Raw genomic sequence first — 25,109 nt, 5'->3', positions numbered from 1 at the left:
TGCTGCATGCATTAGCAGCTCAACAGAGGGAGGAGGCTTGTCTCCAACAACAACTGTGAGCCCTTTGCAGAAGCAACACCTGAGAATTGAAAACCTGTGAACACAACATAGTTTGTTTGTGGGGTTAGAAAAGAAGAAACTGATAGAAAATACGTCTGCATCTTATTAGCTTGCTTTGTGCAACAGTGAGAGAGGTTGGTGGGTTTTTCACCAGTTAAGGCTGTTCGATGGCATCTTGTAACACACAAAAAGAACAGATTTGAATACTCACAAATATAACAGGAAAGCATGGTGAAACTCAGAGAGCTGAGATCTCATTTTCTAAAGCTAAACAAATCTCATTTTAAGAGGTTGGGAAATTCTAAGCCAGTCTTTAACCTTGGACATAAATTATGACTCTGTGTGCACCAAGGCAAGGCACTCTGGAAATGAGATTTCAGAGTATGTAGTCCAAAGGTTTGGAACTTTGACCCTCCAGATATTTCAGGACTCCCCTCATTCCTGACCATTGTCCATACTGGCAGAGGCTGATGGGAGTTGTAGTCCCTATATCTGGAGGGTACCAGGTTTCCATCTCTGCTGTAACTAAATGAATAGATGGATAAATAATCTTCAGTTCCTTTCTTTTTTTATGGAGACCCTCACTTACTGCCTAACTAATTCTTTTGGGGGTCTTCTAAAAGTTTAAAAGTTTGCACATTAAAACTTTGCACATAAATTTACACTGTCGTTGTTTCTGTGTATGTGGCATTTGTAGACTTCGAATCCTATTGATGTTGCAGCGAGACCTGGAGCTGTTCCACACACTCTACTGCAGAAAGATCCCAGGGTAAGTTCTAAAATGTTACAGCCCCTTCAAACCAAGGGCCATTCAACCATTGCATAATGAATGAAGCTGAGGTCATCATCCTAACTCTGCCCTTTATTGCTATTTGACCTGAGCTTAAATTGAGAAAGTGTGGAATTTGGAAACCATAAAGCACAGGATCTAACTTTCATGGTCCTTAAGTGGGCTGGCTGTGAGTGGGAGTGCACAAGGTGTGGCCGATAACCTGAGGGTGCCAGAAAGCATAAGGCTATAGTATCAGGACCACGGATAGCTCCAACCAGGCAAGGTGTTGTGATTACATCTAGAACTCAGCCGAGGTGTTTCATTGCTCTTGAACCAGTCTTCACCTCCAAGACTCCAACCACATCCAGAATAGCAGGAAGGCTTAAAAGTGTAGACTTCTGACCTAGAGGCTCTTACTTCTCAACCTTCTGCATTTCTTTCAAAGGTTTGCAGGCTTTGAAAAGCATAATGCTCTTGGGAGACTCTATCTTATGGGTTTCTGCTTTAGAGAGAGGGTCAAGGTTGACACACTTCAGCTCAGGTTCAGTGTTGAGGCCTGGGTTCAGCACTTCCACAGATGACACTTTTTGTCCTCCAGGTGTCTTCAAGTCAGGGTCAGGCTGATGATGTTAGCCATCTGCAATGTGGAGCACCTGACCATGTATGGTCTTGGGAAGACTCCTTGACACCTCTAATTAAATGACGTTTCAGGTAGCAGCGTTAGAAAAGGCCTCTTCTTGTGACCCAAGAGGAGCCCTCCCATTCAGCATGGGTTTGAATGGATTTGAGGGGGTGGGGAGGGAGTCAAAAAGTATTTTTGTATGAATCCTTTTTATCCACATTTGTTCCAGTGTGAAAATCTGCACCACAGAGCAACCAGTCTATACCAGTCTGTATCATTTGACTTGCTTTTTATAATTGGGTGACTCGGAGCTGGTTTTAAAAGAGGAGGGGTATGTGCAGTCCAGCATTAACCAAAGTGGAGTCCTCCAGGTGTTGCTGAGTGAAGGTTCCTATAACGTTCATAGATGATGGAAGATGAGGTCCAACAAAATTGTGGTTCATCAAACTCTTATCAGACCCCTCATAATGTTCAGAAATGATGGAAGTTGTGGTCCAGCAAAATTGCGGGAGGGGGTGTTGCTCCTCCTGGTGTAATAGTTATGAAAAATTTTCTCTTAGCAGTTGTGTATGGACAAGTAAGCCTCTTCCAAAATTCTGCCCTCCTCTGTATCTTCAAAAGGTCAATCAAAAGGTCACTTTAAAAAATTACTGCACTGTTTCCCATTTTTTACAGTGCTAAATTGAGTGAATTAGCAGACAAACTCCAGGTCAGAATGCCTCTTGGGGGCCATGTTTGGTAGGTTGTCAACACTTGAAAGGATAAATCCTGCAGAGCAGAGAGGGGGAATCTGTGTCCTTCCAGATCTTGTTGGACTCCTAACTCACATCAGTACCAGCCAGCATGGCCTGAGGGCCATGGATGATGGGAGTTGTTGTTTACAACATGGAGGAGCAGAGATGCAAAGGAGTGAACATGGGAGTTATTTCCCCTTAATATCAAGTGTGGGGGACCTGCAGCCCTCCAGATGTATCAGAACTGCAACTCCCATCAACCCCAATGACCAGGGGTGATGGGAGCGGCAATTCTGCAACACCTGGAGAGTAAAAAACCTCCCCACACCTGGTCATGATGAAGCAACATGCCTGCTAAGACTTTGAAAGAGACTATGAATGAAATGAAAATGCTAATATTTTAATTTCCACTCTCCCAAGTGAAGCAATGCAGATTAGATGAGCAACTGTTTGAGTGGCAAGGTTTTCTTTATTGACTTTCCCTCTTTCTTTCTCTTTGCAGTTGACGGATCCCTTCAGACCAATGCTGAGGGTAAGAAGGCCACTAAGTCTTGGTTGACCTCTGTCTGTCTGTCTTTCCCATCATTCTTGACCACTGGTCCTGCTAGCTAGGGGTGATGGGAGTTGTAGTCCAAAACCCTGCCCTAGGTGCTGGGGAGTGACTGTTGCCTTCATATCTTGCTCCTTGGTTTCCAAGAGGCATCCTGTTGGCCACTGTGAAAGGCAATATGTAGGACTATAGATAGGCTTTTGGTCAAATCTGGTAGGACTTGTATTATGTCCAGCTTATAACAGCCTCATAAGGACAGGGGTTGCAAGTGGAAGATGAGAGTGAAACTTGGAATAAAGAGAGCTGCTTGGTTATTATGCCATTTTGAAGGTTGTATATCGAGTTCGAAAGAACTGATGACATACATACATACAAATATGCATACATAATTTTATTTGTATGCCACCTTTCCATTGTTAACACCATGCTCAAGGTGGCTTACAACATGAAAAAATGCATAGGTACAACATAACAAATGTAGTCATAAATAATAAATAAAACATCCAAAAATGCACAGTCAAATTGAACCATTTCCACATAAATCACAATAAGATCTAGAGATTAAAGATGCAAAAAATTAATATCAATATCAGCAACAACCCCCTTCCAACAATACCCCAACCAAAGGGTCTGTTCATCAGACTCAGCTTTTGTAGATGGAGTCAGTCAGGAATCTGCCCTCCCAGGCCAGGTGGGAAAAGGCCTGCAAGTCAGGAGGCAGGTCTTCCAGGACTCATAGCTAAGATTATGAGAACTTGAGCTTGCTTTTCTCAAGGGTACACTGAGTAGAATTGCAATGTCAGGATATGGAACATGAATGTGTCACCTTTCTGGAAAAGGCAGAAATGTGCAGAGGCACCCCATTCACAAAATTCACATTTTTGCCAAGTCCTTATAAAAGTGTGCTTATTGCATCCCCACAACAAAATGTTTAACTACTGTAGACTTGGAGTGTGTGCATTCAAACAACATTTGCCACATTGATACAGTAAAGTTGTCTCACTGGGACTTCGACTTGAGTGTATGTGCAACACTGTTTAGGATAGGGTTCCCTCCTATAAAACAAACATGAGGTGAATGCAGCCATAGAAGCACCAATCATATGCAGCATTCGGACTCATGAGAAAGTGAATTTTTACTGTGTCGTGTACGGGCATAATATAATCAAACCTGTCCTGGTGTTTCTTGGTTTGGTATGTGAAACATGGACCACTTATAAATTCCATCTCCAACTCCTCGAATGATTCCATCAACGGTGTCTCCGAAAAAATGTACACATCACTTGGGAAGACAGACAAACTAATATCAGTGTACTGGAAGAAGCAAAGATCACCAGTGTTGAAGCAATGATTCTTCAGCATCAACTTCGTTGGACTGGTCATGTTGTGCGGATGCCTGATTATTGCCTTCCAAAGCAACTACTCTATTCCGAACTTAAAAATGGAAAGTGTAATGCTGGTGGTCAACAAAAGAGGTTTAAAGAGTCGAATCTTTAAAAATGTACAGTAGTATAAACACTGACAACTGGGAAACACTGGCTTGTGAGCGCTCCAGTTGGAGAACAGCCTTTATCAAAGGTGTCATGGGCTTTGAAGACACTCAAACTCAGGACGCAAGGGAGAAACGTGCTAAGAGGAAGGCACGCTTGGAAAACTGTGTTTATGGAAGACAATCTTACTCGGCTATGAGTGATCGGCAAAGAAGAAAAGATAATATAATTAATCTCACTAGGTAGCCAGATTCTACTTTCCCACTTACCAGTAAATCAGTAGGAGCTTTACAGCAGGGATCTACTGTAGACCAGTGGGACTTCAGATGTTGTTGAACTTTGATCCTCATCCTCATTGACTACTGCTAGCTGGACCTAATGAGAGCTGGAATCCCACAACAGCTGGAGGATACAGATTTCTCATTCCTGGTTTGCAGAGTACCACTCTATGCTCACTTCTAATGTCTGAATTGTCTCCTTCACCAGCTCAGTCGGTTTCATTATTTTCTCAGTGCACAGCTTTGAAGGTGTATGACATAGCACCACTGAAGCAAAGCAGGTCATGGTCTGGCTAGGGCTTGGATTGGATGGCAACCATGAGAGCACCCTACATTTTACCATTTTAAGATTCATAATGGAAGAAAGGCAGGGCATTTAATGTAAAAAGTAATGACTGTTAAATGAGAAGAGGCTCAGATCTTACTGTTATGGCTAAGTGGTGTCATTTTTATAGCCTCTTGTGTTTTTGCTTCTTTTACAGAAACCAGGAAAATGGTGCGCTATGCACGTCCATATTGCTTGGCAAATATACCATCATCAACAGAAAGTGAAGGTGAGTCCCTTTGGGCAAGTGGAACCTTCTTAAGGGATTACAAAGGAGCATGTTTAGGGGGAGGGGCCAAAGCTACACAGCCAGAGCATGTGTTTTGTATAGAGAAGGCGCAATGTTCAGTTTGTGGCATATCAACTTAGAAAAATCACATAGCAGATGATGGAGAAGACCATTTGCTTCCCAACAGCCAGTGCTAGTTAGAGCAGAGTTAGGTAGTCTGACTTGGTCTAAGGTAACTCTTTATGTTCCTCTGTATTTTGCTCATTACTGATTTATTTATAAAAAATATTTGTATACTACTATTTAAAAAAATCAAGGCGGTTTACAACAAACATACATACAATAAAAGCCATGTAAAAAATTAAAATCAAAGGTCAACTGTTACCCATCAATATTTTCTTAATTCCACACATAAACCTGGTGGCATAGAAAAGTTTTCAGCAGATGTTTCAAGACTGAAACCAAAGCTATCTGCTTAATCTCTGTTGGCAGATCATTCCACTGGGCTGGGCCAATGTCTTGTTCATGATTGTGGTTTGTTTCCCGTTTGCTTTTCCTATTACAGAAACAGATGCAATCAGATCCCCACAAACTGGATTTTGGCCTGAAACCGGAATTCCTGAGTCGGCCACCAGGTCCTAGTCTCTTTGGGGCCATCCACCACCCCCATGACTTAGCTCGGCCCTCCACTCTCTTCTCTGCAGCCAGTGAGTATGCATATCACTGATCCGTTATTGAAGAACATAGTACAAGCCTGCTGGATCAGGCCAAAGACAATCACAAGAGCCCTCTGCCCTCATACAGTTTCCAGCAACTGGTATTCAGAAGCATTGCTGCCTTTACAGTGGAGGCAGAACATAGCCATCATAGCCTTTGTTAGTCTTGTCCTCCATGAATTTGTCTATTCCTATTTTAAAGCTGTCCAAGTTGGTAGTTGTCACTGCCTCCTTCGGGAGCAAACTCCATATGTGCTGTGTGAAGAAATTAAAGGTAGGAACAGGCAAGTAAAGCCAGTCTTCTCAGAGCAATTCTGAAGGAAAACCAAAAACATGCATAGGAATAATCTGTCCCGGTTATGAGTCCCTGGGGATGCCAGAAGCTGTCTTAGTCAGGAAGGTGGCAGGGAGGGTCAGGCTGGAATTTCAGGACCCTGGATAGCTCCGGACAGGCAAATCTTTCCAGTGATTCACCGCTCCCCTCCACTTCCATTTGGAATCAAGTGTGGGTGGGAGTGGGCCCACACCCTTAGTCACACCCTTTCTGCCTAGCCTCACCACCCTCTACGTGTGGGGAGCTGAAGGTCTGCTGCAAGGAGCCTTCCAGACTTGTGCAGACTCCCCATGCAATTTCAGAACCGTGCATAATCATGGCTTTAAAGCTGGTTGTCCCAGGATCTACAACGTGCAATGCGACTGTAGCATCCCTGGCAGAGGGCAGTCCAGCCTCTGCTTAAATACTTCCAGCAAGGGAGTCTCTCAAAAGCCTCCTGTAGAGAGATATGCTAGAAGTGTCCTAATGATACATCTGCATGGGATCAGGTGAGAAGACCAACACAGCATCTGGGTCACCCAAATTTGGAATGCAATCCTAGTTTTGCCAGCAACACCCATGTATAACGTCCAGTGAAAATAAACACGTTCGTCAGCAATTTTTCATCAGACTGTTTACTGGGCTACAAGGGAAGGTCTTGATATACAGTATACCCCTCAGTTCTAGAAGGTAGGACCTTCTTGCAGCAATGTGATGCGTTGGCGCTGTGTATCTTCTCTGAACCCACTATTCAAGTGTTGTTTTATTTTTGCTTTTGAATTTGTCCTGATAGGTGCTGCCCACCCAGCCGGACCCCCTTTTGGCCCTCACCCCCATCACAGCAACTTCCTCAACCCTGCTGCTCATTTAGGTAAGTAGGCATTACCAACTTGTAATGAGCTGCCAAGCAACTGTGCCAATGGGCCCATAACCCTTGAGAGCATTTTTTACATGATTTAGTGCAGAAGGAGCCAACACGATGCCCTCCGGATGTTGCTGCACATTAGCTATGCCGACTGGGACCAAAGGGAGCCAGAGTGCATCAGGACGCCACAACATGGGCTCCCTCTAAGACCCCACCTGCACTATATATTTGAAGCAGCATCATACCACTTTAAACAGGCATGCATTCCCCCCCCCCAAAGAAACCCGGGAGCTGTAGTTTAAGGGTGCTGAGAGCCGTTAGGAGACGCTTATTCCCTTCACAGAGCTACAACTCCCAAAGTGGTTTATCAATCTGACGCTTCAGGTTACAGACGCTTCAGGTTACAGACTCTGCTAACAAAGTTAAGAACTTTGCTTCAGGATGAGAACAGTAATCGTGTGGCGGCAGTGGGAGGCCCCATTAGCTAATGGGGTGGTACCTGAGGTTAAGAACAGTTTCAGGTTAAGAACGGACCTCCGGAACGAATTAAGTTCTTAACCAGAGGTACCACTGCAGCTCTTATAATTAGGAAATTTGCCTGAGTGTCCAGCTATTTCCCTGCAATCCTAGTCCTGGAAATTCTGCTTTGTCTTCTGCATTTCAGCCCTGCAGGTACACTTCATGGGGGCGGGGGCATCTAGCGACATTCACATATTCAGGAGTGCTATTATATTTATATTATTTTCACATCGTTCTTCAATTCACAGTCATTTGGGCAGCACCTTAAATAAGGGAGTGAAACAAAATGCACTTTAAAAAAAGGCGCCAAAAGAGCGGGGGGAATTACCCAGCGGGAGAAAAGAGGCAGATGGGAGGAAATCATTTTTTTAATAATTTTTTAAAAAATCAAATCTGAAAGGCCAAAGGTTCCCTGTGGGACTACAGTTGCCCTCTTTGGGGAAGAAAAAAATCCTGAGTTTTGCCAGTTGAATCAAAATAAACCTTTGCCTGGTTTAAACGATCCCTGGAATCCCCCCTTCCTCCCCCTGCTCTGTAATAAGGGCTGAAAGAGATTTTTGGGAGCATGTATGTGGAGGAGGAGAGAGAAGAAGGTTCTGTTGTGCAAGAGTAAGTCCTTGTGCTAATGGAATGAGAGCATTGGATACTGCCCCCGGGTTTATTCCTGACTGTAGCTTCTTGTTATGTGTGAACGAGGCCTTTGCTATTTAGTGAGAGTGCACACACATATTCCACTTTTGACATTTCAAAATCTGCAGTTCCTACTGGGAAACAAGCAGAGTGGAGCTCAAGGGATATAAGCATTATGAGACAATATTGGGTGGAAATGGGGAGAAGCCACTTCTTTCTTATATTGGGGGTCATGAGGCAGGACACTGGGATGAAAATTTAGCATCCACCCTAAAGGAATCACCTACCCAAATTATCCGTGGGTGACCCTGGGAAGAATACTGTATCCACCTAAATTTTACTTGGAATAGACCCAATGACATACATGTCAGTGGGTCTATTCTTGAGTCAAGCTAGCATTGGATAGATCAGGCTTCCTCAACCTCGGCCCTTCAGATGTTTTTGGCCTAGAACTCCCATGATCCCTGGCTAGCAGGACCAGTGGTCAGGGATGATGGGAATTGTAGTCTCAAAACATCTGGAGGGCCGAGGTTGAGGAAGCCTGGGTTGTTGTTTTTTTGTAACGCACATCTAGCCATAAATGCTCCATCATAGGTAACGCCCTTCCCATTAGTCTCTTTCCATTTGGTTTCAGAGACATTTAATCGGCCCACGACGTTCACCAGCCTTGCAGCCGTGAGCGGCAATGCCTTCGGGGGACTCGGGAACCCTGCCGTTAGTGAGTAAATTCTCCTAGCTGTGGCTGTGTTTGGTTTGCATTGTCATCAAGGATGCTAAACCATGGCCAATTGGTGTCCCCCCCCCCAAAAAGAGAGGACTGCCTTTGTTTCTCAAAACCCCTTGGGCCTCCTGAAACCCTCTTCTGTGGCCTAGTTCTCACAGGTATGGAGAACCTGAGTCTAGGGCAGGTATGAGGATCTTAATGGCCCTGCAGGCAGCGCTGGACTCCCAACATCCTTGACCAATCTCTTGACCATGCTGGGTGAGCTGGTAGGAGTTGGGAGTCCGAGAAGTTATAGAGGGACACAGGTTCCTCACTCCTGCAGCACTTCAGACTGTATGTGGAGGGCTCAACATGCATGCATGCTCCTGTACACATACGCAAAAAGTCCCCTGCACATAGAAAACCAGCATGTTGTCCTTTCACTTGATATACTAGCCTTCTGTATGCAAGGAGCATTCATTGTTGTGATGCCTTGCCTGCAGTCTGAAGTAGTGAAATCCCAAGTCGTATTGCTTATATAACAACAATAATAATAATAACTGAAACTGGATATACACATGAGAGTCATAAAATTTAAAAGAACTCACCCTGTGCATTGGGGGGAGCCATCATACCATGGAATCCCTTCATCAATAGTGTTGGCAAGCAGTGGTCCCCAATTCACATGGTGAGTTGTACTAAATGTTAACAGGGGTGGGCTGGGTTTGTTTATTTAAAGAAAACTCACCATAAAGAGAATTTTCAGAAGAGACGTTACCCAAGGCAGGCTCTTTTCAGACATTGAAATGCACAGTTGAGTCCAACCAAGGCCTACTCAGAGTTGACTCACTGACTTCAAGGACAGCCCCAAGTAGAGTGCATTGAAGTAGCCCAGGAAAGCTATTCTGATCTAAGATATACACCTCACTCAGTTTTGCATGCCAACCCCAGTCTACCAAAGGGCGATTTTTTCAAAGAAGGGGTAATCCAATTCTGGAGAAGAATTTGTGGACTTTGGATGCTCTTGGATTATTTTTGGTGAGCTGTTATATCTTGTTTTCAGGCCTGATCTAGTCAAATTTCACCTACATCCCCGGTCCCCAAAATATAAAGGTTCAAGTAATATAGCATATATAGCACTCCTGCTTTTATGAATGTTTTGTAAATCGTGGAAAGTTCTGGTACGTTCTCAAGCTACTAAAAGTAAAAAAGTGGTCATATTTAAAAGGGCTTTTATACAACGGGATTTGCTTGCAAATCACACTAACCAACAGAGAAATCCACAACTTTTGAAAAAATGGGCTTTCAAGTTTCTGAAAATTATGAGATGGAGACTGGAGGGTTGTTTCCAGTGTAGGCCTACTCCCTTGAGTTGGAAAACAAATTCTAGCAAGTGGTTGACCACATGGGTCTTGGATACAGTGTGGGCAAAAGAAACAGCTAGCTGAAAGAACCCAAAATCAAGGAATTAAATTAAATTAAATTGGCTCATCTTCAGCTCTGAAGAGACTCTGGATTTGGGTTTATACAAGGCCCCATCTGCACTACACATTTCAAGCAGTATCATACCACTTGAATCAACCATAGTCCCCCCCCCCAAAAAAAAATATCATGGGAACTTTAGTCTGTTAAGCATGCTGAGAGTTGTTAGGAGACTCCTATTCCCCCCACAGAACTGTATTTCCCAGAGTTCCCTAGGAAAGGGGAGTGATTTTCAACCATTCTGGAAATTGTAGCTCTATGAAGGGAATACAGTGGTACCTCATGTTGCATACGGGATCCATTCCAAAGCCCCGTACGCAACATGAGCAGTATGCAACATGAAGTGCCACGTCTCTGCATGTGCACGGCATGATTCGTCGCTTCTGTGCATGATGTCATTCGTCACGTCTGCGCATGCACAAACCGCCGAACCCGGAAGTAACCGTTTCGGTACTTCCGGGTTTGGCGCGTACGTATCCTGTGTCGTACGCAACCCGCAGCATTTGTAACATGAGGTATGACTGTAGAGGTCTCTTAACAGCTATCAGCACCCGTAATAGACTACAATTCCCAGTTTTCCTTGGGGGAAGCCATGTCTGGCCCAATCTTGTTCCTAGTTTTCCACTGCCTTGTTTTGTTTTGTTTTGCTTTGCTTTGCTTTGTTTTGTTGTCCTGATGGGCCTTTGCCTTGTATTACTGTGTTTGTGTCCTTATGACCATTATGCTTGCTTATTTCTTAATGTATTTATTCCTTTGGTTTTCTCTAGTTGTGTCAGCTGCTTGCTGTGAACAGAAAAGCCACAGTATAAGTGGTTTAAAACATAGCAGGGTTCTAGCCAATGTTAATCCAACTCAGAGTAGACCCATTGAAAATACTGAGTATTGCTAACTTGGATCTACTCTGAATGAAACTTAGTTGACTTGGCTGTGTCCACTGCAACTCATACAACAGAGCAGAACCATTGAAATTAACGACTAACCTAGCTCCATTCATTTCAGTGGAGCAGAAGTTAGTTGAGATAGCTCAGCTGGTAGAGCATGAGACTCTTAATCTCAGGGCCATGGGTTCAAGCCCTATGTTGGGTGGGTGAAAGATTCCTGCACTGCAGGAGGTTGGACGAGATGATCTTCATGGTCCCTTCCAACTCTACAATTCTGTGATTCTGAATACACCCCAAATATTCCAACTGTACCAAATTATCAGAGGCCATCTTTGGTTTCCAGTATTTGTGTCACTAGTAATAATAATAATAATAATAATAATAATAATAATAATAATAATAATAATAATAATTTATTATTTATACCCCGCCCATCTGGCCGGGTTCCCCCAGCCACTCTGGGCGGCTTCCAAAAAAACAGAAATTCTAAAATACAGAAATCCATCAAACATTAAAAGCTTCCCTAAACAGGGCTGCCTTGAGATGCCTTCTAAAGGTCTGGTAATTGTTCTCTTTGACCTCTAGTGGGAGGGCATTCCACAGGGTGGGTGCCACTGCCGAGAAGGCCCTCTGCCTGGTTCCCTGTAACTTGGCTTCTCGTAATGAGGGAACCGCCAGAAGGCCCTCGGAGCTGGACCTCAGTGTACGGGCAGAACGATGGGGGTGGAGACGCTCCTTCAGGTATACCGGACCGAGGCCATTTAGGGCTTTAAAGGTCAACACCAACACTTTGAATTGTGCTCGGAAACGTACTGGGAGCCAATGTAGGTCTTTTAGGACCGGTGTTATGTGATCTCGGCGGCCGCTCCCAGTCACCAGTCTAGCTGCCGCATTCTGGATTAGTTGTAGTTTCCGGGTCACCTTCAAAGGTAGCCCCACGTAGAGCGCATTGCAGTAGTCCAAGCGAGAGATAACTAGAGCATGCACCACTCTGGAGAGACAGTCACTGGGCAGGTAAGGACTCAGCCTGCGTACCAGATGGAGCTGATAAACAGCTGCCCTGGACACGGAGTTGACCTGTGCCTCCATGGACAGCTGTGAGTCTAAAATGACTAGTAAGTGAGGATGTCAGAGAATTCCAAGAAGAGCAAAAAATTGCTGGTATTCACTTGTCCAGTCCCAGTGGAATTAATGGACATGACTAGCTTCAAGTCAATTAAGTCCTGTGGGTCTGAGTAGAACTTGATTAGGTACAACCCAGTATGAAATCTGAAGACCGAGACGACCCAACTAGCCAATATGATGGAGTATCATTTCAAATACTGGGCAAATAAGGCATCCAGAATGGATACAGGGCCAATACCCATCTTACCTCCTTCAGGGTTAAAGGTAAAGGTAAAGGGACCCCTGACCATTAGGTCCAGTCATGACCGACTCTGGGGTTGCACGCTCATCTCGCATTATTGGCCGAGGGAGCCGGCGTATAGCTTCCAGGTCATGTGGCCAGCATGACAAAGCCGCTTCTGCCAAACCAGAGCAGCACATGGAAACGCCGTTTACCTTCCCGCTGTAGCGGTTCCTATTTATCTACAGTACTTGCATTTTGACGTGCTTTCAAACTGCTAGGTCGGCAGGAGCTGGGACCAAGCAACGGGAGCTCACCCCGTCACAGGGATTCGAACTGCCGACCTTCTGATCAGCAAGCCCTAGGCTCAGTGGTTTAACCACAGTGCCACCTGGGTCAGGGTATTCCAAAGCTGATGTGCCACCCTCAAAAAGGCAGTCTCTTTCACGGATGCATAATGCACAAATAAGATTGACTGGCTAGTTGCCTTCCGAATGTGAGGATTACCCAATGCTAATGCTTATCTGTTAATCTCCTTTCCTTTTTCCAGCTCCCCAATATATGTATTCATTTTAAACTCTGAGTGCTGTAAAAAAATTAAAAAAGCTTGGGTTTGATTGGTAAGTACCATCGACTGAGCATATCGCTTCTTCTTTTTTCTTTTCTTTCCCCCCTTCACCATTTCAGCGCCCAACACTATGTTCGGCCACAAGGATTGCCCCAGTATGCAGAGCTTTAGCAACCCACACGAGCCCTGGAACCGCCTGCACCGAACTCCTCCTTCGTTCCCGACCCCTCCGCCCTGGCTCAAGCCAGGTGAGCTGGAACGCAGTTCGTCTGCTGCAGCTCATGAGCGGGATAGAGATGTAGATAAAGGAGACTCTTCTCTTAGTAAAGATGACAAAGACAGGTATGAAAGAACACTTTTCTGAGCATCGTTGAGCGCAACGCCGGGGCAAGGAGCCAAGAGGCTTGTCATTCCTACTTATGCAGCTACCAGGTCTTGCCAGAAGTTGTTGGGCTCCCTAATCATCGGCCACGCTGACTGGCTGCAGAGCCCTCTTCAGACATAGAACGGAACTGCAGCCATAGTATTGGCCCCCTTGATTGGCAGGCTCTGCAAGAAAACTCTGGATCAGTAGAGGCTGGTCCAAGAGGGCAAATAGGGCACTGTCCCAACAAGCTCAGTCTGCTCTGAGCCAGCTCCAACCTGCCTGCCCATCTACTTATAACCAGCCCAGGTGGTGATACTGCCATTCTTTCATCATCACCTCTCGCATGGGCATGTTTTATAGAGATGCAGGAGAGGGCCTTCTCAGTGGCTGCTGCTTGTTGTAGATGAAGGCTGTTCCTTTAGGCTTTTTTGAGGCTTTAGAGAACCAACTTCTTTTTTTTAAATTATACTATCTGCTTTTTAATATATTTGATTTGGCATTGTTTTAATTCCATTATAGTTTAATTACTTTTATCTATTATCTCCTGGGGTGGTGGGAAAAGGTAGGAGATGATAGATGATAGAGTTAGTTAGTTAGTAGATAGATAGATGATAGATAGATAGATGATAGATAGATAGATATAGATAGATAGATAGATAGATAGATAGATAGATAGATAGATAGATAGATGATAGATAGATAGGTAGATAGATAGATAGATAGGTAGATAGATAGATAGATAGATAGATAGATAGATAGATAGATAGATAGAGAGATAGAGAGATAGAGAGATAGAGAGATATAGATGATAGATATATGACTACAACTCATTTGTAGAGCATCTGCTTTGCATGTAAAATGTCCCAAGTTCAGTCTCTAGCATCTCCACTGAGAAAGACACCCTATCTGAAAGCCTGGAGAGCTTTTTGCAGTCATTGTGTAGACAATACTGGGATAAATGGACCCACTGTATGGCTCAGTTGAAAGGCAGCTTTCTATGTTCAGTTAGTGTCCCACTGAAAACCTGTTACTGGGAGACATGTCAGATGGTTGACACCTGCCGGTTGAACTTGTGAGAAAGTATCTGGCTGGATACTTTTGAAAACAGGATCCTGGACTAGATAGAAATTTCATCTTACACAATAGGGCCCTTCTTATAGAAAATATTGTTGTTGTCCTGGGACACAACAAAGTGTGTGTTGCCATCCTAACTCACTGTAACTCATTTGAACTTCTGAGTTGTCAACTCTACTGAAATTAAAGAGACTTCAGTGTATAGTAGGTGTGGTGACAATTGATTCTTCAGATGTTGCTGAGCTATAGCTCGCATCAGCCCTAGCAAGCATGGCCAATGGCCATGGATGATGGAAGTTGTAGTTCAGCAATACCTGGAGGGCCAAAGGCTCTCCACACCTGGTGTATGCTTTTGAGCAATGAGTTGCAAGCTTTGGGTTTAGACCTCTACTTTCTGTAGTGTCCTACAACAGATAACTGTTGTGCTTTCCTTCATCTAGGGAGAGTATAGAGAAAAGACACTCCAGCCATCCTTCTCCTGCACCTGTCCATTCTGTGAGCTCCCTTGGACATGGCCGTAGCTCAGCTGAGCAGATAAGGAACCACCTGAACCCAGAGATACGGGAAAAAGAGAAACCCAAAGAGCGCGAGAGGGATCAGTCCGAACCTCGGAAAGATGTTAACGTTGATGAGCACAAGGCAAAGGACAACTATATTTCAGAAAAAGAAGGTCTAACCCATGAGAGCAGACCACTGGAAGAGTCTAAGCAATCATCTCGGGTACCTTCACCCTATACCAGGCCTGCTGTTGTGGAGAACACCAGACCTAACAGCACCTCTAGCCGAGATGCTGAGAAAAAGAGTGAGCCTGCGTATGAGAGTCTGAAGAAATCCAGCGAAGTTAAAGTGAAGGAGGAAAGGAAGGAGGATCATGACATCCCACCTGAAGCACCACAGACACACAGGCCGTCTGAACCACCACCACCACCACCAATGTCCACCTCCAATGTTCATCCAGGCCCTTTGGTGTCAATGCCCATGTCTGTGGGTGTCACCGGCATCCACCCCATGAACACTATCAGCGGTCTGGACAGGACTCGCATGATGACACCTTTTATGGGGATCAGCCCGATTCCAGGCAGCGAACGATTCCCTTACCCTTCCTTCCATTGGGACCCAATGAGGGATCCGTTGAGAGATCCCTACCGAGACTTGGATATCCACCGGAGAGACCCTTTGGGCAGAGAGTTTCTCCTGAGGAATGACCCGTTGCACCGTCTTTCTGCACCGAGGTTATATGACGCAGAGAGGTCGTTCAGGGACAGAGAGCCACATGACTACAGCCACCATCACCACCACCCACTTTCGGTCGACCCTCGCCGTGAGCATGAGAGGGGGGCCCACCTGGACGAGAGGGAGAGGTTGCACATGCTCAGAGAGGACTATGAGCACGTACGGCTCCACTCTGTTCACCATGCAGCTCTGGACGGCCACTTGCCTCACCCTAGCTTAATCACCCCAGGACTTCCAAGCATGCACTATCCCAGGGTCAGCCCCTCCTCAGGACTTCAGAATGGGATCCTCAATAAAAGCCCCCCGACGGCGGCTCTAAGTGCCCCTCCCCCTCTCATTTCTACCCTGGGACCTAGACCTAGCTCCCCACGCAGGACTACCCCTTTGTCGTCAGAAATGCGGGAGAGGCCACCCTCGCACACGCTCAAGGACATAGAAGCACGATAAGGCAAACAGAATCAGACCAGGGGAGGACATTTTGTTAAATGGAATGTCAGTGCAGATCTTCTTACTCAACAAATGTAGACTTTGGTTATGACCCAACTGTATAAAAATATATAGACTCCATTGTGCAAATATATTTGTTGTTTTTTAAAAAAAATGATGATGATGATGATGATGGGTTGTATATTATATGTTTTCAGAAACTTTAGACAAAAACGCTGATGCATTTTCTTTATGCCCCCTAATTCTTTTCTATTGTTTTGAACCCCCACCCCCAGCAGGAGTAAGATGCTGCAAGTCAGTATCTTGGCTCTAAAGGAGCAAAGTGCTCTCTCTTTTTTCTCTCCCCCCCCCCCATGCTAAAATGAAGAAAACTGTAGATCTTTCTTTTCCCTGCGAGATGTTTCCTCCCCCCCCCATATTACTTCATGGGTTGATGGGTCATTTATGCAAAATGGGTAAGATGAAAGCTTTACTTTGTAAATATGTAAATAGAAAGAAAGCTAAGTAACATAATACATTAATACTTCTTAAACTGTGCTCTTTGCAGACTTTTAACGGCGTGCAAGGCCACTGCTGAGTTGCCTGCAGCACTTCTATTGTTATAAGACAGCTAAATCCCTTCAGCTATGCAATGAATTCTAGGGCTTTTTCACAAAAGCCTCTTTTAAACTCAAAGGAGCCTTGTCAACAAACTCAACCACCCACTTAGAAGTCATACTTTCCCTGAACATAACTTTTCTCACCTGCTTGCCACCTTTTTTTTTTTTAATGAAAAAAGTAAGCCATCCAAACTTCAGCAAACAGAACTTTAGTATCCGCTGCTGCTGCTGCTGCTGCTGCTTGTTACCACTTTTGTCTTGTGCTTTTCAGTAAAGTGTTGTACAGTATTTGATCATGTCCGTCCTCCTTGTTGTAGCCCTACCGGGTTACTAGGGCTCACGTTTTGCAAATCAGGAACTTGAGTCTGAGGCAAGGACTTGCTCAAAGCAACTTAATGAAGAATCCTTAGCCAGGCCAGGCCTGAACTCATGTCTCCAAGAGCCAAAACCCAATTTCTGTCCATGTTTTTACATTTTTTTTCTCTTTCGCTAATGCCCCATATCTTGCCTGGGAAGTCTCAAAAATGATGGTGCCTGCTTGTGTAAGGGTGCTACATCATGGCTCAGCTATATGTGCAGTGATCTCTTAATTGAGGCCAGTGGGCAACTCCTCCAGTCCCTGATGTCACCTTCAAATTTTTGGTCCAACTATAGGGTTGCCATAACTCTGGGTCTAACATAACTCCATTCAGCAAATGAGGCATTTGACCTCATAGAGTGGTGCTGAGCAGTCACTACCTGTATATCCCACTGGCTGGTTTCTAATCACCGCCTGCTCTTTCCTGCCTGCCAGATGGATGAAGCCATTTCCCAAAGGTGCTAAATTGCTGAGCAACTCATGAGTTGCTGCGCAAGGGAGGGGGTGTACTTCTTAACCACCCCAGTTGAACTTGAAAGAGCGTTGAGACAGAGGGAATAGGAAATAGATGTCTCAGTTGCCCCAAGATATTGGGCCTTGTCCTGGTGACTCCATCCATTTTCTGATATTAGCCGCACCTAGACTATAGTGATGACAAAGCACACCCACATTGGATCTTGCTCCCCAAAATGTGATGGTTTTAACCAATGCTATTTTTTCTAGAAAAAGAGGTGCCGTAACTCACCATGAACACCTCCCTCATTCTCTTAGAATGGCAGTGGCACCCACTTGAGAGGTGCTGGAACTGAGTTCCTGTGAGTTCCCCCCATAAAAAGCCCTGGTTTTAACAGTGTCCCAGGAACAGGCTGTAAAGAAAATAAACAATGGAACTAATGTGTTCTTGTTTCCTTTTGTTATAGAGATACTTACCTTTACTTCTGGAAGCTCGTGGGCTTATTCTGCAGAGTGGCAGGCCATAAACAGGCATTGATCCAATTTATTTCTAAATGCAGGGTGTTATGAACCTGCCGCTTCTAGGGATATGCACAATATAATTTTTAACGCAGCTCTTCTTGGAAATGTCTGGTTATTCTGGATTTCATTGGTGTTGTGGGGACTGAGGGGGGGCAGCCATTCATGCCTCTTGTTTAGGGTTGGGTGCATATTTCCTCTCTTCCCATTTTCCCTGGTCAGCAGAAATCTGCTTTATTAAACAAGACATTTAGGCTGCAATGATATATATGCTTACATGGGAGTCCACCCCATTGAATTCAATGGGACTCACTTCTGAGTAGGCCTGTATGGATTGCAGTGGCTTTTCAGAAACAATTGCACTGTATGTTGATTCTTCTTTCTTGCACAATCAATTATTGGATTAGTTTACTCATTTCATTTTTTTAATTTTTTAATTTTTTGGTTGTAATTTCTGCCATTAGCTCAGCATGTTCTAACCACAGTGGCAATGGAATCACAAGATAAAAGATAAATATATATATTAATTTTAAAGAATGGAAATTGTTTTAGCCTTTTTGAAAACCTCTGTTTTCATAAGTTTTATTTTTTACGTTGTGTTCTGTTTCGAAATAATTTGGAGAGAATATGACTTTATCAGGAAGCTTACAATATCTTGTCTACTACTGGACTGTAAAAAAAAAAAATATGTATGGAATAAAAAAAAATAGTTCCATTGGTCTTCTAGTGTATTAAAGTGGTATCTCAAGTTGTTTTCCTGTTTGACAAAAAAGAAAAAGAGAAGTCTAATTACAGACAGCTGTTTCTAATGATCAGAATTCTATTTTAGTAGTCAACTAAAAAAGTTTTAGTTGTAAACTTCAGATTTTTGTGAACTCCAGATGTTGTGCAGTGTTTTATAAAGAACAAGACAAAACGGACAAAAAAAAAGACGTAAGAAAATCCTGGGGCGGGGGGATGTACACTGGCACTGTAGTGATAGCTTTCAGTATTGTAAAGAAATTGTTATATACAAATCTTTTTGCTGTTTCTCCTGTATGTAATAAAGTCCTTTCTAGATCCTATGTGAAAAGGAAACAAAAAATACAAAAAAACCCTGAAGCGACATTCAATCCACAGCATGTTCCCTCATGAGCGAAGACTTGTGTAATGTAAATCTGTGCCATGTTATTAAAAAATGTGAACTAAACTGGTAGGCGCTTCTTTGTTTGGAGTGACCCTCAAGAGGAGGCCTAGAAAGGTTGGTGGGAGCCCATAGGATCTACTGACTCCACCCATTCCCAGCTGTGGCTCCGCCCACTCCCAGTAGGCAGCTCCTGCCAAAATGTGACCATCAACAGAAGTGAAGTCTCCCACTCCTGCTAGAATGGGGAATAGTTGTTTTCTAACATTCCTTTCACTCTGCAATACCTGTTGTGTTGTGGAACGGGCTTCTTGACTAATATACCGGCATGTCATGCTTCAATGTCTTTCGCTCCAGTGCGTGTGGCGTGTCAAAACCCTGAACATCGGTAGGCAATGTTGCTACTTGCCCATCCCTTCCACACAGGCATTCCCCAATAAGTCAGCCATGAAAACGGCAGGAAAGAATTGTCTGCTGGCAGAGCACTCCCCTCCACTTCACTCCTGTGATTTCCCAAGTGAATGGGGCTGCCAACGAACTATTTCCAGAATCAACTCGACGTGGAAGCGAGTGCCAAACTTCCAATGTATCGTGCTAGATTTCCGGAAGTAGCTTCAATCGCTGTGTGACAGCCCAAATATAATGTGAAAGCAAACCGTGGAAGAATGGGGAAATGGAACAAATGGCTGCCGTACTCTTGTTTTCATAGCACATGCTTATATTCCGGGTGAGTGGTTTTTTTAATCAATTCTCCATTTTCATCTCAAGCTTTGGTGATGCTGAGGAAACGTCACATTCATCAGAGTAGCCGCCAGTTTGGTAAGTGATTGCTTCATGCATTCCTGCTGTTTCTCTTTGATCTCCGACATAAACAGACCTAGCCAAGGTTGCCGGTTCCTCAATGTTCATAGGGCCCCCGTGTGCTATGTCACGATGTTGAGTGGGCCCTCTCAATCCTCTGGAGAAGGTGGCGCCTCTAGCCCTGACTTTCCTCCAAATAATCTTCAGAAATGTAGTATGTGAAAGGTGCTGGCTTGTTATCCCAGAGCTCCAATTCCCAGAGTTCCCTGGGAAGAGGGAATGCTTGTTAAACCACTCTGAGGAACTGGAGCCATGTGAGGGGACGACAGAGGTCTCCTAACAACCATAGCTGTCAACTTCCCCCCCTTTTTTTAAAGGGAAATTCCCTTATTCTGAATAGGATTCATCACGAGAAACGGGAAAAGTTGACAGCTATGCCTAACAACATTCAGCAGGAAGGGCAGGATATAAATTTCATTAATTTAATCAGTGAATAAATAGTAAAGGAAGGGCATCTCCCAGGTTTCTTTGAGGAAAGCCAAGACTGGTCAACATGTAGAATCAGCGCAAAAACAAAAACAAAACTATGCCGTGATAAATCCCTGAAACGAGATACTGATAAAGTGAATAATACTAAAACTCAGCTAATGCTTCCTCAAAGAAACATAATAGGTTTAAATTTCCCAAAAGAAACTTTGATATAGAAAAGACATGAATTTCTCAAAGTAACGTCTAAATAACGTAAACCTTGAGGAGGTGCCGGCTAAGTGACTCGTTTCACTGGAAAATCTCTTATCTGTTTCCTCAGAAGGAAAATGTTTAGGGGCTGAGGTTTCCTTATAATCAAAAACTAAACAGGAGCTGTAAACTCTGAGGAGTTTAGTTTTCCTTCTGAGGAAACAGATAGAGATTTTCCAGTGAAACGAGTCACTTAGCTGGCACCATACTGCAGCCACTAGGGAACAGACTTTCTAAATTAAAGACATTTTCTGAAAGGGAGCAGTCTTTCTCTAAAATAAGCAAATGCAGTGGTACCTCGGTTTATGAACACAATTGGTTCCAGAAGTCTGTTCATAAACTGAAGTGTTCATAAACTGAAGTGAACTTTCCCATTGAAAGTAATGGAAAGTGAATTAATCCATTCCAGATGGGTCCGCGGCGTTCGTAAACTGAAAATTCGTAAACCGAGGTGTTCATAAACCGAGGTTCCACTGTAAATAAATGGCTTGGAAGGACAGTGAAATCTCAATTGCTAGTGCTCAGAGATACATCCGTGATATTACTAACCACTGCCGTAATTGTCAGCATTGAGCTTCATACTTCAACAAGCCACTGCAGCTGTACATTTGAATGCAGAGTTGACATATCAGGCTCAGATGACGTACCATCTCTCTCGTGTTTCTTCAGTATTCTTCTGACCACATTCTGCTTTCACAGAGTCCCATCAATATGTTGGTTGAAAGAGAAACAATGTGGTGCAGTGGTTAGAGTGTTGAACAAGGACTGGGGAGACCAAGTATCAAAGAAATTTAGCATGGAAAGAGACCTCAAAGGTCCAATACAGGTAGCCAATTGCTGCTCCAGAATCCCTGGCGGTTGGCTTAACAAAGGACAGCCCAGTAACTCCTGAAGTTCAAATCTCAACTCAGTCATGAAGCTCTCTTGGTGACCTTGGGCCAATCACTTAGCAGAATAGCAGCCGTATTCAATGTTCTCTGTTCACTGGTGCAAGAGCCCTTGTACTAGAAAATATAATAATAATAATAATAATAATAATAATAATAATAATAATAATAATAATAGTAGTAGTAGTAGTATTTTTTTATTTATACCCCGCCCTCCCCAGTCAAAACCGGGTTCAGGGCGGCTAACACCAATAAAATTACAATAAGACATAAAAGAAGAAAAGAAAACAATTAATTAAAATACAGATTAAAATACAATTTTAAAATTTAAAATGCAGCCTCATTTTAAGTAGCCCATAAATCAAAACCATGAGGGAGGAAAACATAGGGGTCAGACTGAATCCAACCCAAAGGCCAGGTGGAACAGCTCTGTCTTGCAGGCCTGCGGAAAGATGACAAAACCCGCAGGGCCCTGGTCTCCTGTGAAAGAGCGTTCCACCAAATTGGGGCCAATACTGAAAAGCGCCTGGCCCTAATTGAGGCCAATCTAGCCACCTTATGGCTCAGGATCTCCACAGTATTGTTGTTTGTGGACCTTGAGGTCCTCCGCGGGGCATACCAGGGTTTATAGGATGTGCAACAAAGAAATCTAACACAACTGTTGTGCTAGCAGAAACCTCTTGTACAACAACTGGTTCTTGTTGTGCAATCTGTTGAACAACAATATAGTTTGTGAGTGGAGCTCTATATCTGCAAGAACAGGATCTGCACAAACTTGGCAGCCTAATGAGCTCAGGGACTCACCCCCAGGAGGTCATGCCCTCATAGATTAGCTACTGAGACTAAAGGTCCCTGCCTCCCCACAGCCATCTATGTCTCCTCCTCTCCTGGTCCCCCCCCCCAAGCAAGCAGAGACTGCACCTGTCTTTGCTTCTCCTACTTCATGCCTCTCCTGATTTTGGGAGACAAATGGGGAGGGGAGCTGGCCACAGCAGACGGAGACTCCTATGCCTCTTCACAAGCCTGACCCATCCCTGTCTCTTGCCCTCTCTCCTCTCCTCCTTTGTTTAGATTGAGAGAAGGCATATAGAAAGATCACATCGCAACACTCCTTAATACCCATTGCAAGGGGTTAACTGTCCCTTTAGGAACTCAATGCTCCTTCCCGAAGAGGTGCAGCAAACAGATTTATTATTACATAATTATTATCATCACCATCATTACTATTTATTAATTACCCACCCTTAACCTTAGTATTCCAGGGTGGGGCATGTGTGAGAGAGTGAGAAATCCCTCAATAACCAATAAACTCTTTAACTACCTATATTCAAACGAATTGTTTAAAACAGTCTAAATGTTTACAACTGCCCTAGGACCCATGAAACCAAATTAAAACCCAGCCTCCTCTGACCCACTTATGCATTGAAAAGCATCTCATAGGCAAACACACACAATTAAACTGTTCATAAAGAAATGCCTAAAATAAAATAGGTGTGTTAAAGAATAATGATCTCAAGCTGATTTCTGAGGAGAATATTTAAAAAAGAGTGCCGCCTGTTGGCTTCTAATATCCCACCAAAGATTGCCAGGTGACTTTTAATTTATCACGAGCCACAGACCACCTGAATGTGGGACAACCACTTAAGGAACCTTAGGCAAGAGTTTCAGGTGAGCCAAACATTTAAGTTTTCCCTTGCTCTTCTGCACCCTCCTACAGTCATACCTCAGTTTAAGTATGCCCCGGTTTGAGTATTTTCAGTTTAAGTACTCCGCGGACCCGTCTGGAACAGATTAATCCACTTTCCATTATTTTCAATGGGAAAGTTCACTTCAGGTTAAGTACGCTTAAGTTTAAGTACTCCCCGGACCGTCTGGAACGGATTAATCCACTTTCCATTACTTTCAATGGGAAAGTTCGCTTCAGTTTATGAACGCTTCAGTTTATGAACAGACTTCCGGAACCAATTACACCCATGCTTCGGGTTAAGTACGCTTCAGGTTGAGTACTCCGCGGACCCATCTGGAACGGATTAATCCACTTTCCATTACTTTCAATGGGAAAGTTCGCTTCAGTTTATGAACGCTTCAGTTTATGAACAGACTTCGGGAACCAATTGTGTTCATAAACCGAGGTACCACTGTACTTTCAATGGGAAAGTTCGCTTCAGGTTAAGTACGCTTCAGGTTAAATACAGACTTCCGGAACCAATTGTGTTTGTAAACCGAGGTACCACTGTATTTCAATGCAAAGTTGCCTTCTACCGTCTCAGACCGTTTGTCCATCAGGCTTATCATAAGCTACACTCAGTTCCAGCAGCTCCTCAGGATGGATGGCTGCAACATTTCCCATCACCCATTCCTTCATAACCAGTGGTGGCTCGTGACGGTTAGGACTTGTACAGCAGACTGCAGGGAGTCCATTGGTAGGTGGAATCTGTGCCAGTTAATTCTAGTTTTGTCCCCATCGTCTCCATGGCTGAGTTCTGCAAGGGCAACATGGCAGACAAAGGAGGAGGAGGAAGTTTGCAGTCTGGAACAGTTGCAAGGGGGAAGGCTGGCTTGGGGGCAAACTGAAGTTGGTGGGGCAATTGCCTTAAAGGAGCAGCCTCCGTTACTAATGGCGATACGATACACGTATCTTTCAGCCACCATTTCTAAGGTAAGGGGAAGCACCCATTGTGACAAACTCTTTTATTTCTTTTTACAGATATGAGCTGCTATGCTTTAGTGAAGCCGCTAGATGGTGGTGGAGCAAAGATTTCAAATCCTAGCATGCAAGTTGTTTAATTTGAGAAGGGGGAAAGAGTGGAGTTATCCCCAGTGGGTTCAAGTGCAGTGCTCACTTACGCGAAATTGCAATACAAGTCTGATAGTTTGGGAAACACCGGTTGGAGGGTGAGGGTTCTAGAGTTGCTACCCTTTCTGTTTTAACAGGTGCAAAAGTGCAAGGACAAATATCTGCATCTCCACTTTAGGGAATAATTCTGTCCAGTGCTTTTAATGGTACAGATTTGGAGGCAAAGGCTCTCTCTGGAGCCAGTGTGGTGTACTGGTTAAGAGCGGTAGACTCCTAATCTGGGGAACCGGTTTCGTGTCTCCGCTCCTCCACATGCAGCTGCTGGGTGACCTTGGGCTAGTCACACTTCTCTGAAGTCTCTCAGCCCCACTCACCTCACAGAGTGTTTGTTGTGGGGGAGGAAGGGAAAGGAGAATGTTAGCTGCTTTGAGACTCCTTAGGGTAGTGATAAAGCGGGTTATCAAATCCAAACTCTTCTTCTCTCTTTCTCTCTCTCTCTCTTTCTTTCTCAGGACCGTCTCAAGCATGTCGGGTGCCCTGGCGCTGTGGTGCGGAGATCGCTCCGGCGACCCTGACCTGGTGGGTGGGCGCAGCATGGTTTCCACGCGGCTTTGCCGTGCGGCGGCACCCTG

General features: G+C 44.3%; 1 protein-coding gene across 1 annotated transcript in view; it reads left to right on the top strand.

The window, feature by feature from the left end:
* AUTS2 (activator of transcription and developmental regulator AUTS2) overlaps window positions 1-19,980 on the top strand; it is a 700,397-nt gene extending 680,417 nt beyond the window's left edge. Inside the window, exons 12-19 of the mRNA XM_060283030.1 lie at window positions 758-829; window positions 2,691-2,720; window positions 4,988-5,059; window positions 5,625-5,766; window positions 6,882-6,959; window positions 8,737-8,820; window positions 13,201-13,423; window positions 14,963-19,980. Of these exons, the coding sequence (XP_060139013.1) occupies window positions 758-829; window positions 2,691-2,720; window positions 4,988-5,059; window positions 5,625-5,766; window positions 6,882-6,959; window positions 8,737-8,820; window positions 13,201-13,423; window positions 14,963-16,202 (1,941 nt within the window). The 3' untranslated portion in view covers window positions 16,203-19,980. The remainder of the gene's footprint in view (window positions 1-757; window positions 830-2,690; window positions 2,721-4,987; window positions 5,060-5,624; window positions 5,767-6,881; window positions 6,960-8,736; window positions 8,821-13,200; window positions 13,424-14,962) is intronic.
* The last annotated feature ends 5,129 nt before the right edge of the window (window positions 19,981-25,109 follow it).

This window comes from Zootoca vivipara, chromosome 15 (genome assembly GCF_963506605.1).
Source record: "Zootoca vivipara chromosome 15, rZooViv1.1, whole genome shotgun sequence".
Lineage (NCBI taxonomy): Eukaryota > Metazoa > Chordata > Lepidosauria > Squamata > Lacertidae > Zootoca > Zootoca vivipara.
The sequence above is the reverse complement of the archived record's forward strand: the minus strand, read 5'-3'. Positions and strand labels throughout refer to the sequence as shown.